The sequence below is a fragment of the Colossoma macropomum genome, unplaced genomic scaffold, assembly GCF_904425465.1.
Source record: "Colossoma macropomum unplaced genomic scaffold, Colossoma_macropomum, whole genome shotgun sequence".
NCBI classification, from domain to species: domain Eukaryota; kingdom Metazoa; phylum Chordata; class Actinopteri; order Characiformes; family Serrasalmidae; genus Colossoma; species Colossoma macropomum.
Genome location: NW_023494808.1, coordinates 8,306,343 through 8,324,163, shown reverse-complemented (window position 1 = coordinate 8,324,163; position 17,821 = coordinate 8,306,343). Strand labels below are relative to the sequence as shown.

Below are 17,821 nucleotides of genomic sequence, written 5' to 3'. Positions count from 1 at the left end.
CAGATCCCCATTAGGCACATCACATCCTAATGTAGGTCCCCATAAAGAGCATAACACCCTAATGCAGATCCCCATTAAGCACATTACATCCTAATGTAGGTCCCCATAAAGAGCATAACACCCTAATGCAGATCCCCATTAGGCACATTACATCCTAATGTAGGTCCCCATAAAGAGCATAACACCCTAATGCAGATCCCCATTAAGCACATTACATCCTACTGTAAGTCCTCATAAAGAGCATAACATCCTAATGCAGATCCCCATTAGGCACATTACATCCTAATGTAGGTCCCCATAAAGAGCATACCACCCTAATGCAGATCCCCATTAGGCACATCACATCCTAATGTAAGTCCTCATAAAGAGCATAACATCCCAATGCAGATCCCCATTAGGCACATTACATTGTGATGTAGGTCCCTGTAAAGAGCATAGCATCCTAATGTATGTTTCCATTAATAAAATTACATCCTAATGTAGGTCCCCAGCTTGTGGCTCAGACCGCGAACCTCACAAATTTACGCAGGCCACAAGAGGATGTAATGGAACCAATTGTTAAAACTGTTAGAAATAAAACACAATAAAAAGTGGTAAAAATTACAACACAGTTGTGTTTGTGCCTAAACCTGAAATATATAAAATAAAAAACATAACATTCTAATTCAGATGACCATAAAGCACATTACATCCTAATGTAGGTCCCCATAAAGTGCATAACATCCTAATGCAGATCCCCATTAAGCACATTACATCCTAATGTAGGTCCCCATAAAGAGCATAACACCCTAATGCAGATCCCCATTAGGCACATCACATCCTAATGTAGGTCCCCATAAAGAGCATAACACCCTAATGCAGATCCCCATTAGGCACATTACATCCTAATGTAGGTCCCCATAAAGAGCATAACACCCTAATGCAGATCCCCATTAAGCACATTACATCCTACTGTAAGTCCTCATAAAGAGCATAACATCCTAATGCAGATCCCCATTAGGCACATTACATCCTAATGTAGGTCCCCATAAAGAGCATAGCACCCTAATGCAGATCCCCATTAAGCACATTACATCCTAATGTAAGTCCTCATAAAAAGCATAACATCCTAATGCAGATCCCCATTAGGCACATTACATCCTGATGTAGGTCCCCATAAAGAGCATAGCATCCTAATGTATGTTTCCATTAATAAAATTACATCCTAATGTAGGTCCCCATAAAGCATATCACACCCTAATATAGATCCCTAAAAATCAGCATGTTAAAAGTCTACTGTGGCTCATTACAAAACTAACAAAATATTTCCTAACAGTCAAATATTGAGGCCCTAACAGACGTCCCCACAAACCACATTACAATTCTAAAATAGGCCCCCACACCGCACATTGCAATACTAGTGGTTTCTATAGATCAGCATATTAACACCCTAACACTCTCATGCTGTGAGAAGCTACCTTTTTCTTTCTCTTTTACACACACACACACACACACACACACACACACACACACACACACACACTGTTGCAGTGTTGCCTAAAGGATATGCTCTGTGTGTTCCATTAGCAAACTAATTGGATCGAGAATGTAATTTAGGCCAGAACATTTCAGAAGTCCTTTGGGAAGCTCCTCCACCTTGCATTCACAAAAGAACACATTTCTGTTCAGTCTGTACTCTAATCAGATGTCCGCCCACATGCATAATGCACACAGATGAAACACACACACACACACACACACACACTCAACCTGCTTTGTGAAAATAAAAATAAGCTAACCTTGTCTTTTTCATGTTCTGAAAAGGATGTACTCCTGAATTATCTGTGTATATGTATGCGTGTGTACTCTGCTCCAGTTGCACTACCACCATGAACCATTGGAGGCTCTGAAGAGGCTATGGGAGCAGGCCCATAGGTCAACAGTCATAGGGTCTGGAGAGGCGGAGGATGAACACACACCTGTAGAAATTCCAGTCTGGGATCTGTCTGTGAACCATCTCCGACAGGTATCACACTCTCCTACACTCACACTGCTGCTGCATGAGCTAGTTCTAGATCAGTCATTTGCATGAGGACTCAGTGTTCTGTACGTTTTGCACTAACCCACTGTTTTCCATCTAGTCCTTCCTGCTTTAACACAATAAATTCAGATCTTAATGTTGCATTTCACACTTGAGTTGCATATTTAATTAAGCTTCAATCCCTTCATTACCTTAATCAGGTGTATTCGTGCAGGGATGACATCATTGAAATCAAATCAAATTAAATGTCATTTCATATTAAATTAAATGACAGTACAAGGATAGAAATACAACTATATAAACATTTGTAATTTGTAGTTCTACAGTTACAGACTGTAATGTTTCTCTGTTTCTCTGCATACTTTGTTACCCTTTTACCCTGTTCTTCAGTGGTCAGGACCCCCACAGGACCACCACAGAGCAGGTATTATTGGGTGCTGGATCATTTTCAGCACTGCAGCGAAAATGACGTGGTGGTGGCATATTAGTGTGTGTTGTGCTGGTGAGAGTGGATCAGACACAGCAGTGCTGCTGAAGGTTTTAAATACCTCAGTGTCGCAGCGTCCTGTGGGCAGCATCCTGTGACCACTGATGAAGGACTAGAGGATGACCAACAAACTGTGCAGCAGCAGGAGTAGGAGTGTCTAATAGAGTGGACAGTGAGTGGACACAGTGTTTATAAACTCCAGCAGCACTGCTGTGTCTGATCCACTCAGACAAGCACAACACACACTAACACACACCCACCATGTCAGTGTTACTGCAGTGCTGAGAATGATCCATCACCCAAATAATACCTGCTCTGTGAACCTGATCGTAAACTGATCAGATTGAATCATTGAAACTATATCCTAACTGTATGATAACACTTTATTTTGAGTGGTGCTTTGTAGATGATTAATAAACTCTTAACAGAGTATCGGTAACACATCAACAACATATCAGTGAAGTAGCAGTAGTGAAGTATCTGAATACACTGAAGTAAATATCTTGTAGATGTTCTGTTGATACATTACTTATTTAGATGTATTGTTAATGTTACTTCCATTACACACAACCTAACCTTATCAACCTTACCCAAAACCTATCCTTATCAACTTTACCCAAAACTTAACCTTATCAACCTTACCCAAAACCTAACCCTCACCCTGGCCCTAATCCTAACCCTAACCTTAATCTCAACCCAAAACTAATCCTAACCCTCACTCTGGCCCTAATCCAAACCATAACCTTAACCTCAACACAAAACCTAATCCTAACCCTCATATCGTTGTCGGAAGAAAACCTTGTATCTTCATTTTTGACATTTTTCAGTTTTTGACATAATTTGAAAATACCTGTTTCTCTTTACACTTGTGTGTAAATTTCACGATGAAACGACTAAAAGAAATTACCTAAAATGACTTGGAGAAAATTCTGGTTCCATTGACTTACATTAAAAGTATATGTTTTTTCCTTCTCCTGTAAAGTCACCATTTTGGAGATGCAGGGTTTTCTCTTGACAACAGTGATATGTTTTCACATGTTACTGAGAGTCTGAGAGTTTCATCTGAAAAGTAAATAAAGTGTCACCAACTGTATATGTACTTGCATGCATTCACATTCACATATGTTTAAAGTCATAAGAAATAGTTTGCTACTTGTAAGCAACACTGACATATCATTGAAAAACACTGAGCAGTAACTCAGAACCTAAAAGTAACACATTGTCACTGTCATGTAAAAAACCTTGTAACTCAATATTCTATTTTTTTTTATTTTACTCTATTTGAAAAAAACAAACTGTCTTATATATTGTGTGAACATTTCATAAAAATGGACCAATAAATAGTCCATAGTCCAATTACAATAAATTGTAATTAAAACTTACTTAACTTACTTAACTTACATTAAAGTTGACAACATTTATTTTCTTCATCATTTTGAAGATACAAGATTTGTGTTATGACAGCAACAATATGTGTGATTAAGTCCTCAGGTGGTTGTTGTGCAAAAAAAAATGAAGTCATTCTGAAAGAGGGTGCTGATACATCCAGGCTGTATGTGTGTGCTGCTTCCTTCCACTAGGTGGTGCTTGGCTTGCCACAAGAAGATACAGACTCAGAGGGGGTACTGTTTAGGGAAGAGGCTCTGAGGCAATACAACTCACTGATCCTGCAGCTTCACCAACCACAGCCCCCAACCAAGCCTCTCACACTGCACTGCATTGGGTCAGTCTATAACACAGCACCACACTGTCTGGGGAGAGCGGGGCACAATCTAACACAGATTAATTTGTGTAATTAAGCAGGTTTAAATTGAAACATTCTTTTGGTCATCTTTTATTCCCATGGTATAGATTTGCACCACACCATGAATGTAGCTCTTCATCAGAATTGTTTTAGATCACTGAGTTCTGTGTTTGTACAAGTTCGTGTAATATTCACTCCTATATTATTTCAAAATCTCTCTTAGTAACTGTAATATAGCCATATTTTGAAGTCTGTAGACAACTCAGTGAGAGCTAGCCAGGCTAAAGTATAGCCTCCACATGGTGGGGATAGTTTAACAGTCACTACTGAGCCACTCAAAGTAAACAATAAGAGCAATCTATATATCTGACTGTGAATATTTGAAAGAAACTGTTTCCTTAATCCTTCAGCTCTAATGTTGATAATGAACTTAAGATGTATGGCATGCTGAACATATTCAGAAAATGTGTTTCTTGCTCATTGTTCTTGTGTATATGAAAGCACAAAGTATCTTATTGTGCAAAAGTCTAGTGTAAGTACAATTAAGTACAAGTTATTTGTTTTTCAGAAGATATATCTAAAGAGATTAGATTTCAGACAGTCTGCTTGTAAAAGGAAGGTGGAAGTCAAATGAAAATAAGTGACACAGAAGTTTATAAGAGAAATAGAAAATAGACAAATAGGTGACCCAGAAAACAGGAGTTTACAAATCCAGAGTAAAAAAAAACTGAAAGATACAGTTAAAATAGGATTCCTAACAACCACCAGCAAGATCTGGTAGCCCACCAAACTTGCCTCTATCAGATAAACAGCATTTAAGCTTTAATCTTTGAGAGAGAGGAGAAAATCAAGCTGCTTCAGATCTGAAAACATCCACAGGTGTTTCTGTCCATCCTTCCACTGTGAGAAGATGACTCAGCGCTGTGGGTCCGAAAGAATGTGTAGCTGTCAAGAAGAACCTCACTGAGAAAAGGAGACACATCAAACAAAGAAGCTGAACAATGGACTGACCACCCCAGAGTCCAGACCTCAACATCACTGAATGGGTTTGGAATTACTTAGATCGTGAGAAGCAGAAAATGCTAAACCAGCTTCTAAGACTGAACTCTAAAAATGTGCAAAAATATCCATATCTTTAAAAAACCTAAAAGTCAGTCTCCTGAAAAGAAGCTGTAATAAATGAAAAGAGTGGGCACATTAAATAATGTGATAAATGTGATACATTTGCATCTGTGAGAAGAAGATGTGGGAAACATTGCGCTTTAAAGGTGAATACTCTTTTATTGAACATGTAGCAAAGGATAACTGCCTCTCAGAAGGCTGAGACAGCAGGCAGGTCTCTGATTTTTGTACAGTGCTGTATATAAATGACTGTGTATTTTTGTGTGTATGTAGGCTGCAGTTGTGGAGGGAGCTGTGTGATGGGTTAGTCAGTGAGGCTCTGTGGATCAGACATATGCTGGGATTGCCTGAGAACAATAACTGGGGAGACACACAGCATGACCAGGACAGCTGTGAGTACAAACACACACACACATTACAACACGCTCTCCCTCACACCATAACTCCTGTGTGTAATCCATCTGTAAGGTAATTTTCATTCAAATAAAACCCAGCTGTAAACTAAAGTTTGAAATATTTGACCGACCCAATGGGGCTCAATCGCTCACGGTCAGGGAACCCAGTCAAATTAATTGTTGATTTCAAAATAAGTTAGCACATCCTCAACACATTTCCCTTCGTCTGTCCCTGCAGGCATTCCCACACAAACCAGTACACACATTACAGAAATTACAGAAGAATAAATAAATAGTAAGCCTAACTTTAATGGGGTGACTGGGCCTACAATCTGTGGTAATAAACCATATACTATGGTGGGCCGGCAACACAATGGTGGGCTTGTTTCATTATAGAGGGCCTGCAACACTATATTGGGCTGGCAGCACTAAGGTAGGCCTCCAGCACTATGGTGGGCATCCAGCATTATACTGGGCTGGCAACTCAAGGGTGGGCCTTGAACACTATGGTGGGCCTGCAACATAATAGTGGCTCTGCAACACTATGGTTGGTTTGTAACACTTTGGCTGGCCTGCAATACTTTGATGGGCCTGAAACATTCAGATGGGGCAACAGCACTCTGGTGGGCCTGCAACACTGTAGTGGACTGGCTTCCATCATTATTGCGTGCCTCCAGCAATATGGTAGGCCTGGAACACTGTGCCTTATGGCCTACAGCAATATAGTGGGCTGGGAACACTAGGGTGGAATAATGTAGTGGACCTTCAACACTATAGTCAACCTGCAACACAATGGTTGGTCTGCAGCAATATGTTTTGCCTGCAGTACTTTAGTGGAGCAGGAACAACATTCTGGTTGGCTCGCAACACTATGGTTGGCTCGCAACACTATGGTTGGTCAACACTATGGTGAACTTGTAAAACTGTAGTTGGCCTGCAACACTTTAGTGGACTAGGAACAACAATCTGATGTGCCTGTAATACCATCATGGGGCTATAGCACTATGGTGTGTCTGAAACATGGTGTGCTTCCAGCATTATAGGTGGGTAAAGGGCCTCAATAGTATGGTGGGTCTGCAATTCTATGGTTGGCCAGTAACCCTGTGGTTGACCTGCAACACTATGGTTGACCTGCAACACTATGGTTGGCCTTCAACACTATGGTGGACCTGTAACACTGTGGTTGGCTTGCAACACTATGGTTGGCCTTGCAACACTATGGTTGGCTCGCAACACTATGGTGGACTTGTAAAACTGTGGTTGGCCTGCAACACTTTAGTGGACTAGGAACAACAATCTGATGTGCCTGTAATACTATCATGGGGCTATAGCACTATGGTGTGTCTGAAACATGGTGTGCTTCCAGCATTATAGGTGGGTAAAGGGCCTCAATAGTATGGTGGGTCTGCAATTCTATGGTTGGCCAGTAACCCTGTGGTTGGCCTGCAACACTATGGTTGACCTGCAACACTATGGTTGGCCTGCAACACTATGGTTGGCCTTCAACACTTTGGTGGACCTGTAACACTATGGTTGGCCTTGCAACACTATGGTTGGCCTTGCAACACTATGGTTGGCTCGCAACACTATGGTGGACTTGTAAAACTGTGGTTGGCCTGCAACACTTTAGTGGACTAGGAACAACAATCTGATGTGCCTGTAATACTATCATGGGGCTATAGCACTATGGTGTGTCTGAAACATGGTGTGCTTCCAGCATTATAGTGAACCTGCAACACTGTAGTTGGTTAGCAGCTATTTGATGATTTTCTAGCACTTTAGTAGGTCTGAAACATTTTGGTTGGGACTGTAACACTCTGGTTGGTAGAGGGCCTCAACAGTATGGTGGGTCTGCAACACTATGGCAAACCTGCAACACTATGGTTGGCCTTCAACACTATGGTTGGCCTTCAACACTATGGTTAGTATGCAACACTCTGGTTGGCTTGCAATACTATGGTTGGCCTTCAACACTATGGTGGACCTGCAACACTATGGTTGGCTTGCAACACTATGGTTGGCCTTCAACACTATGGTTGGCTTGCAATACTATGGTTGGCTTGCAATACTATGGTTGGCCTTCAACACTATGGTGGACCTGCAACACTATGGTTGGCTTGCAATACTATGGTTGGCCTTCAACACTATGGTGGACCTGCAACACTATGGTTGGCTTGCAACACTATGGTTGGCCTCCAACACTATGGTGGACTTGCAACACTATGTAGTGGGCCTGCAACAGTTTAGTGGACCAGAAACAACATTCTGATGTGCCTGTAATACTACCATGGGGCTATAGCACTATGGTGTGTCTGAAACATGGTGAGTCTCCAGCACTATAGTGAACCTGCAACACTGTAGTTGGTTAGCAGCTCTTTGATGATTCTCCTGCACTATGGTGGGCCTACAGCACTGTGGTGGGTCTGAAACATTTTGGCGAGTCTGTGCCACTCTGGTGGGTCTGAAAAACAGTAGGGGGCCTCAACAGTATGGTGGGTCTTCAATTCTGTGGTTGGTTTGCAACACTATGGTGAATCTGAAACACTATGGTGAATCTGAAACACGATGGTGGGCCTTGCAACACTATGGTTGGCCTTCAACACTATGGTGGACTTGTAAAACTGTGGTGTGCCTGCAACACTTTAGTGGACCAGGAACAACATTCTGACGTACTTGTAATACCGCTGTGGGGCTATAACACTATGGCGTGTCTGAAACATGGTGTGCTTCCAGCATGATTGTGAACCTGCAACACTGTAGTTGGTTAGCAGCTCTTTGATGATTCTCCTCCACTATGGTGGGCCTACAGCACTGTGGTGGGTCTGAAACATTTTGGCGAGTCTGTGCCACTCTGGTGGGTCTGAAAAACAGTAGGGGGCCTCAACAGTATGGTGGGTCTTCAATTCTGTAGTTGGTTTGCAACACTATGGTGAATCTGAAACACTATGGTGAATCTGAAACACTATGGTGAATCTGAAACACGATGGTTGGCCTTGCAACACTATGGTTGGCCTTGCAACACTATGGTTGGCCTTGCAACACTATGGTGGACTTGTAAAACTGTGGTGTGCCTGCAACATTTTAGTGGACCAGAAACAACAATCTGATGTGCCTGTAATACTACCATGGGGCTATAGCACTATGGTGTGTCTGAAACATGGTGTGCTTCCAGCATTATAGTGAACCTGCAACACTGTAGTTGGTTAGCAGCTATTTGATGATTTTCTAGCACTTTAGTAGGTCTGAAACATTTTGGTGGGACTGTAACACTCTGGTTGGTAGAGGGCCTCAACAGTATGGTGGTTCTGCAATTCTGTGGTTGGTCTGCAACACTATGGCAAACCTGCAACACTATGGTTGGCTTGCAACACTATTGTTGGCCTTCAACACTATGGTGGACCTGTAACACTGTGGTTGGCCTGAAATACTTTAGTGGACCAGGAACAACATTTTGACGTACTTGTAATACCACTGTGGGGCTATAGCACTATGGCGTGTCTGAAACATGGTGTGCTTCCAGCATGATGGTGAACCTGCAACACTGTAGTTGGTTAGCAGCTCTTTGATGATTCTCCTCCACTATGGTGGGCCTACAGCACTGTGGTGGGTCTGAAACATTTTGGCGAGTCTGTGCCACTCTGCTGGGTCTGAAAAACAGTAGGGGGCCTCAACAGTATGGTGGGTCTTCAATTCTGTAGTTGGTTTGCAACACTATGGTGAATCTGAAACACTATGATGAATCTGAAACACGATGGTTGGCCTTGCAACACGATGATTGGCCTTGCAACACTATGGTTGGTCTTCAACACTATGGTGGACTTGTAAAACTGTGGTGTGCCTGCAACATTTTAGTGGACCAGGAACAACAATCTGATGTGCCTGTAATACTACCATGGGGCTATAGCACTATGGTGTGTCTGAAACATGGTGTGCTTCCAGCATTATAGTGAACCTGCAACACTGTAGTTGGTTAGCAGCTATTTGATGATTTTCTAGCACTTTAGTAGGTCTGAAACATTTTGGTGGGACTGTAACACTGCAATTCTGTGGTTGGTCTGCAACACTATGGCAAACCTGCAACACTATGGTTGGCCTGTAACCCTGTGGTTGGCCTGCAACTCTATGGTGGCCTTGCAACACTGTGGTTGGCCTTGCAACACTATGGTTGGTCTTGCAACACTATGGTTGGCTCGCAACACTATGGTGGACTTGTAAAACTGTGGTTGGCCTGCAACACTTTAGTGGACCAGGAACAACATTCTGACGTACCTGTAATACCCCTGTGGGGCTATAGCACTATGGCGTGTCAAACATGTTGTATAGTGGGTCTGCAATTCTGTGGTTGGGCTGCAACACCATGGTGAACCTGCAACACCATGGTGAACCTGTCAACACTGTGGTTGGCTTGCAACACTATGGTGGACTTGCAACACTATGTAGTGGGCCTGCAACAGTTTAGTGGACCAGAAACAACATTCTGATGTGCCTGTAATACTACTATGGTGTGTCTGAAACATGGTGAGTCTCCAGCACTATAGTGAACCTGCAACACTGTAGTTTGGTTAGCAGCTCTTTGATGATTCTCCTGCACTATGGTGGGCCTACAGCACTGTGGTGGGTCTGAAACATTTTGGCGAGCCTGTGCCACTCTGGTGGGTCTGAAAAACAGTAGGGGGCCTCAACAGTATGGTGGGTCTTCAATTCTGTGGTTGGTTTGCAACACTATGGTGAATCTGAAACACTATGATGAATCTGAAACACGATGGTTGGCCTTGCAACACGATGGTTGGCCTTGCAACACTATGGTTGGTCTTCAACACTATGGTGGACTTGTAAAACTGTGGTGTGCCTGCAACATTTTAGTGGACCAGGAACAACAATCTGATGTGCCTGTGATACTATCATGGGGCTATAGCACTATGGTGTGTCTGAAACATGGTGTGCTTCCAGCATTATAGTGAACCTGCAACACTGTAGCTGGTTAGCAGCTCTTTGATGATTTTCTAGCACTATAGTAGGTCTGAAACATTTTGGTGGGACTAACACTTTGATGGGTAGAGGGCCACAACATTCTGATGTGTCTGTAATACTGTGGTGGAGTTTTAACACTGGTGTGTTTAAAGCACCATAGTGTCCCTCCAGCACTATGGTGGGCCTGTGGCACTATGGTGAGTCTGCAAAACTGTGATGAACCTGCAAGACTATGGTTGGCCTGCAATAATACTGAAGTGGACATGCAATACTATGGTGGGTCTGCAAAACTATTGTGTACCTGCAGCACCATGGTAGGTGTACAGCCCTGTGGTGCAAAGCTATGCTTGTCTTCTAACACTATAAGGGGCTTGCAACAGTATGGTGTACCTGCAATGCTACGGTTTCTCTGCAACACTGCAGTGGACCCACAACACCATGGTTGGCCAGCAGCACTGTGGTGGACCTGCATTAGTATAGTGGGCGTACAACACATTGGTGGGTCTGCAGCACTATGACGGGCCTCAAGTACTATAGCTGGCCTGCAACACTATGGTTGGTCTGTAGCATGACCGTGGACCACCAACACTGTGGTGGGCCTGCAGTGAAGCCTACAGCTGTCTTGTGAACATCACCAAATCAGACTGTGCTGAGTTTAAATGAGCTCCTTGGAGTTCTTCTGACAATGATTAAACATTGACATACCCTTGCTTTGCATGGCTTTATTTACATGGAACTCACATTTTATTGCACTTGTTATTGCAGGCCGAGATCACAGTAATTCCAATCTATTGGTGCCCTATTTGTAGAACTTAAGCTGTTAGTTTGGGTACTAAAATCTAATTAGTGTTCAAAGCTATTGTAAAAAAAATCTACATATGTTCATATGACACACATCAATGTTTAATTGCAGGTAGTTATTAAAAACCATATTGCTTATCAGAAGAATTGTGTTATTAATTATAAACCATTTATTGCACTTTTTAGTTACAACATTTTTAATGGCTCTGCAGGGGAAAAGAAAAAGAAGGAAGAGAAGACAGAGAGAAAAGGAGCACCCCTGAATAAAGAAGAGAAAAAAGGAGGCAATGCCAAAGAGAAAGAAGAGAAGAAAGGTGCACTCAAGCCTGCAGCCAAAGACAAATCAGCAGAGGTGGGTGAAGAAATGTAACGAATGTTAGTGACCAGCAGGGGGCAGCAAAGTGTATTTGAGCAGGGAAATCAACAAATGGTACATAACACATGCAATGTAATATTTCACACAGTTATTTACATTGTAAAAAAGTGTAATGCAACATGTGGGATGTGTGTATATATATATTATATAGATATATAACACCTCAAATGTTTTATATATATATGTGTGTGTGTGTGTGTGTGTGTGTGTGTGTGTATATATATATATATATACATATATATATATATATATATATATATATATATATATATATATATACACACCTTCAGCTGTTGTTCTTCAATTAGTTTAAAAAAATACATTTTATTAATTTAATTATCCCTTACTTTTTTTATTCTATTAAACACAGAACATTGAAACAGTTCAAATGGCTCATTCTTTATTCCCCCTACTACTACTCTCTCTCTCTCTCTCTCTCTCTCTCTCTCTCTCTCTCTCTCTCTCTCTCTCTCTCTCTCTCTCTCTCTCACACGCTCTTTCTCTCTACCTCTGTCTCTCTGACTCAGAGGTGAGTCGGGGACTGTTTAGTGGGTGTCATGGGAGCAGTGTGAAAACGTGCACCTGTTCTCCTCTTGCATTCAGCATTCAGAGTGCATACAGTGGAATACCTTCTGTACCCTTACTCACTCACACACACACACTCCTACACACATACTCTCACATAGTCACGACTGACACACACACAAACACACACACACACGTGCATTAAACACACGAACACACAGAGCTGATGAAGTGATGTGAACTGATGATCAAACTGTGCAGCAACAGAGTTGCCATCTCTAAAATCACTACAAAGTAAACCAACAAGATACGTGCATCTAGTAGAGTGAAGTGTAAGTAGACACAGTGTTGAAAAACTACAGAAACACTTTTGGGTCTGATTCACTCATACACATGCTGCATGGGTCAGTGTCACTGCAGTGCTGAGTATGATCCACCACTCAAATGATAACTAATAAGCAGTGGTGATGTGGTGGTCCCTTTCTGTTGATGTAATGGGTAAAGGATGACTAACATTAGGCAGAGAAACAGATGGACTACAGTCTGGAATTGTAGAAATACAAAGTGCACCTATATAATCAGATAAAATGGACAATGAATGTAGATGCAATTTAGGTGTACCTAATAAACTGGCCAGCAAGCGTATGTTATACTATATAAAAAATAATTAAATATATAATTCTTATGACTTCATATCTGGGCACTGTTTAAAAACAAATATGTGTGCTTATGTGTGTGTCTGTGTAGGATCATGGAACCAGTAAGAAAAGGGTTAAAGAAGAGAAGAACGTGGGGAAAGAGAGTAAGGACAGAGAGTCATCCTCCACTGCAGTCAGCCCAGAGGGTGATAACAGCCAACAGGACTCCATCCATTCACAGCTACAGCGCAAATATGTACACACACTACACCAACAGGCAAGAACATTACACCATCCATCTACAACTACAGCATAAACACACACACTACACCAACAGGCAAGAACATTACACCATCCATCTACAATTACAGTGCAAATACACACACTACACCAACAGACAAGAACATTACACCATCCATCTACAACTATAGCATAAACACACACACTACACCAACAGACAAGAACATTACACCATCCATCTACAACTACAGCATAAATACACACACTACACCAACAGACAAGAACATTACACCATCCATCTACAACTACAGTGCTAATACATGCACACAGACATTAACTAACACTGAACTATGTGAGCTATTACAATATTTATTGGACACAAACACAAAACATTACAAGAATATAAAGCATAACAGAAATAAATGGCAGTCTAATATTTTTTAAAAATGATTAAAAATAGATATAATTTGAAAATGGATAGCCAATTTTTATATCACAATACTACATATTAACTTTATTGTAATTAGTGATCAAATACTTTTAAGAAATTTTAAACACATTTCATATGCTATTAAATCATCTGCAGCAGTCGCAGTCTATGTTGTTGTAAAGCTGATAGAATTTCATATCAGTAGTCAATTTTAATGACCTATATAAGTCAGGATAAGAAGTTTTTGAGCCTCTTATTGGTTGACCTGATTAATTCAGAAGATGCTGTTTTTGAAGGCAGTGTGAAGCTGCGGCATTCCCCTGACCAGAACACAGGCCTCTGCTACACTATGAATGGTCCAGTTACAGCTCTAGATTACGTTTTTAACCAGTTTTCGTTTTTTTTCATAATCCATATTGTATTTTACAGACAGTCACCCTGATAGACTTCAAAAACAAGAACAGTGTGATGATGAAGTTGACGGTGTTCGTGAAGATGATAAAATGCCTGTGTGTGTTTCAGGTGTATGTTCTGATGGAGGGGATGATTGATTCTCTGTGTGAACTACTGGATGAGGCTGAGCGAAAATGAAGATGACCTACACAAATCCTACTGAAACAAATCCTCACTAAACAAATCCTGCTAAAACAAATCCTGCTTAAATCCTTCCTAAACAAATCCTACCGAAACAAATCCGACTAAAACAAATCATACTTGAACAAATCCTGCTGAAACAAATCCTACTTAAACAAATTCTTACTAAACAAATCCTTACTAAACAAATCCAACAAACAAATCCTATGTAAACAAATTCTTACTAAACAAATCCGACTAAACGAACCCTACTAAAACAAATACTACTGAAACAAATCCTTAGTAAACAAATCCTTACTAAACGAACCCTACTAAAACAAATCCTACTTAAACAAATCTTTAATGAACAAATCCTACTGGAATAAATCCTTACTAAACCAATCTTATGAAATAAATCTGAACAAATCCTATGAACCAAATCCTAACTAAACAAATCATACAAAACAAAATCCTACTTAAACAACTTCTTCCTAAATAAATCCTGCTTAAACAAATCCTTACTAAACAAATCTGACTGAAATGAAACCTACAGTAATACAATAAATCATACTAAATCGTTACTAAACACATTCTACTAAAACAAATCCTATTGAGATAAAAGCTCCTGAAACAAATCCTGCTTAACTGAATCCCACTGAAACAAGTCCTACTGAGATACACTCAAACTAAATTAATTCCCCTAAAACTAAGCTAATATTATTGCAGTGAATCCAACTAAAATATTTTCTCTTTGTCTTCCAATGTCTCTCCACCTCCCTGTCTCCCTGTCTGTTGATGCCTTATTTTGGGCTCATTTTAGTACTGACTAGACAGAACAAATAAACACCACCTTGCCATATGTGCATTCTGCATGTGTTACTGTATGTAGTGTTGTGTTTTTTTGTTTTTTTTTGTTGTTTTTTTGTTTTTTTTTACACCCACCTGCGAATGTGTCATTTATATCTTACAGCCATCCTTCTTTAGTGCTTTGTTCTTTAGGGTCAAACTAATGGTAACTTTAGAGAAACTGTTACTGTCTGCTCAGCTTTAACACATTAAATATCTGTTTGGAATTGAAGACCACAGAATAAACACTTGATTAGACTTGTACACACTTTTGTCTGCTTTTTTAATACAGCAGTCCAGAGATTCAGGATTTCTGCTGGAAAGACTACAACAGAGCAGCTAGACACTTTTCATTTTTGTTCTTCCACACCAAACTTACCCAGCCATGCCTTTATGGACCTTGCTTTGTGCACTGGGGCTCAGTCATGCTGGAACAGAAAAGGTTCTTCCCCAAACTGTTTCCACAAAATTGGAAGCATAGAATTATCCAAAAAGTCTTGGTGCTGAAGCATTAAGATTTCCCTTCACTGGAACTAAGTGTTCTAAACCAACCCCTGAAAAAACAATCCCATATCATTATATCTCCTCCACCAAACTTTACAGTTGGCACAATGCAGTCAGGCAGGTAATGTCCTCCTGGGATTCGTCACTCCACAGAATGCGTTTCCACTGCTCCAGAGTCCAGTGGTGGCATGTTTACACCACTCAATCCGCCTCATGGCATCGTGCTTAGTGATGCAGCTTGCATGCAGCTGCTCGTCCACAGAAACCCATAACATGAAGCTCCTGGCACACAGTTTCTGTGCTGATGTTGATGCCAGAGAACGTTTGGAACTCTGCAGGTATTGATCAGCAGAGTGTTGGTGATTTTTATGCTCTGCTCCTCAGCACTCGGTGACCTGCTCTGTAACTTTTACGTGGTCTGACACTTTCGTGGCTGAGTTCCTGTGGTTCCTAAATGCCTCCACTTTTCAATAATACCACTCACAGTTGATCGTGGAAAATGTAGGAGGGAGGAAATTTCGTGAACTGACTTGTAGCAACAGTTACAGAACCATGCTCAAATTCAGTGAGCTCTTTAGAGTGACCCATTCTTTCACTAATGTTTGTAAAGGCAGGCTGCATGGCTAGGTGCTTGATTTTGTACACCTGTGGCAAAGGGACTGAATGAAACACCTGAATTCAATGCTTTAAGTGGTGTGTCTCAGTACTTTTTTACATAAATATAGTGTATGCATATAATTATTTATATTAATGTGTATGGATAGTGGCATAAAAAGATTATAAACAAACCAATCAAATGAATAAACAAATTGTAGATTTAAGAAGTCATTTTTTTGTGATTTTTTTTTTTCTGTTAACCAAGCAGCTGTTTATCACAATACTACAGAATTGAAGGAAATCAGAAATATTTTCCTCCCTTTTCCTCCCTATCTCACTGGTCCATCCATCCCCTTTTTCTGTACTTACAATTATAACAATTTACTGAAAAAAACATAATGAAAAAATGATTTAATAAAAAAAAGAAAAGAAAGAAGGATGTTAGCTGTCCATCATAACATTCGATCCAATCTTTTCATCACATCACAACAAATACAGTGATAATGTTATTAGTGGCCCTACAGACCGTTCCTGAAATGATGTAGAGCTGAGAGCTGAGCATTTGGCTGCTAGTGTTGCTGTCTCAGCTTTTTTTCCAAGCAAAACATTAAGTTTATCAGAGTCTGACAGAGAAAGGAACACATTATTTATTTATTTTTTTTTTTTCAAACTGCTCAAAGAACACTTCTCTGATTGATTGGTGTTTTGGGCGGTGGAGGAGGAAATGTGTTTTGTCCTCTGTTTGCATTAGCATCCACCTTATTCTAGATTTTGTTAGGATTTTCTTTCCTGCACTTGTTTGATGTCTCATTGTATTTGAGAGCGAGAGTTTTGCCAATTAGTTAGATGCTGTTTGTAGAGGAGGAGGAGGAGGAGGAGGAGGAAGAGGGGTTTAGATGCTGAGGCTCTGAGCTGTTGGCTGAGCAGGCAGAGTGGGTGAGGTTGTGAGGACTCTTGTTTTGCTCAGGTGAGCAATTGGAGCCCAGTTCCCCACAGACTCTGCTGAGAGTAATGTTCTGTAGTGGGCAGTAGGATAAGGTCATCAGAAGAGAGCAAGCAGCTGAACTCTCTCTCTCTCTCTCTCTCTCTCTCTCTCTCTCTCTCTCTCTCTCTCTCTCTCTCTCTCTCTCTCTTATCCCCCCTTCCTTTCTCTCTCTCTCTCTCCCTTCTCTCTCTCCCTCCTCTCTCTCCCTCCCTGCCTTTCTCTTCCTCACTCCCCTTTCTCTCTCTCTCTCTCTCTTATCTCTCTCTATCTCTCCTTTCCTCTCTTTCTCTCCTCCCTGCCTTTCTCTCCCTCTCTCATTCTCTCCCACTTTCTGTCTCTAACTCACTCCCTCCCTCTCTCTCCCTCCCTGCCTTTCTCTCCCTCACCCCCTCTCTCTCTCTCATTCTCTTTTTTCTCCCATTCTCTCTTATCCCTCTGTCTCTCCTTTCCTCTTTCTCTCCTCCCTGCCTTTCTCTCCCACTCTCTCATTCTCTCCCACTCTGTCTCTATCTCTCCCTCCATTTCCCTCCTTCTCCCTCCCTCTCCCTCCTTCTCTCTCTCTCTCTC

At 41.2% G+C, this 17,821-nt stretch overlaps 1 protein-coding gene across 1 annotated transcript in view; it reads left to right on the top strand.

Annotated features, from left to right (window-relative positions):
- LOC118797793 (mycbp associated protein) overlaps positions 1-14,396 on the top strand; it is a 53,961-nt gene extending 39,565 nt beyond the window's left edge. The window contains 6 exon segments of the mRNA XM_036557062.1: positions 1,856-2,005; positions 4,088-4,230; positions 5,647-5,765; positions 11,753-11,892; positions 13,189-13,356; positions 14,272-14,396. Coding sequence (XP_036412955.1) covers positions 1,856-2,005; positions 4,088-4,230; positions 5,647-5,765; positions 11,753-11,892; positions 13,189-13,356; positions 14,272-14,340 — 789 coding nt within the window. The 3' untranslated portion in view covers positions 14,341-14,396.
- The last annotated feature ends 3,425 nt before the right edge of the window (positions 14,397-17,821 follow it).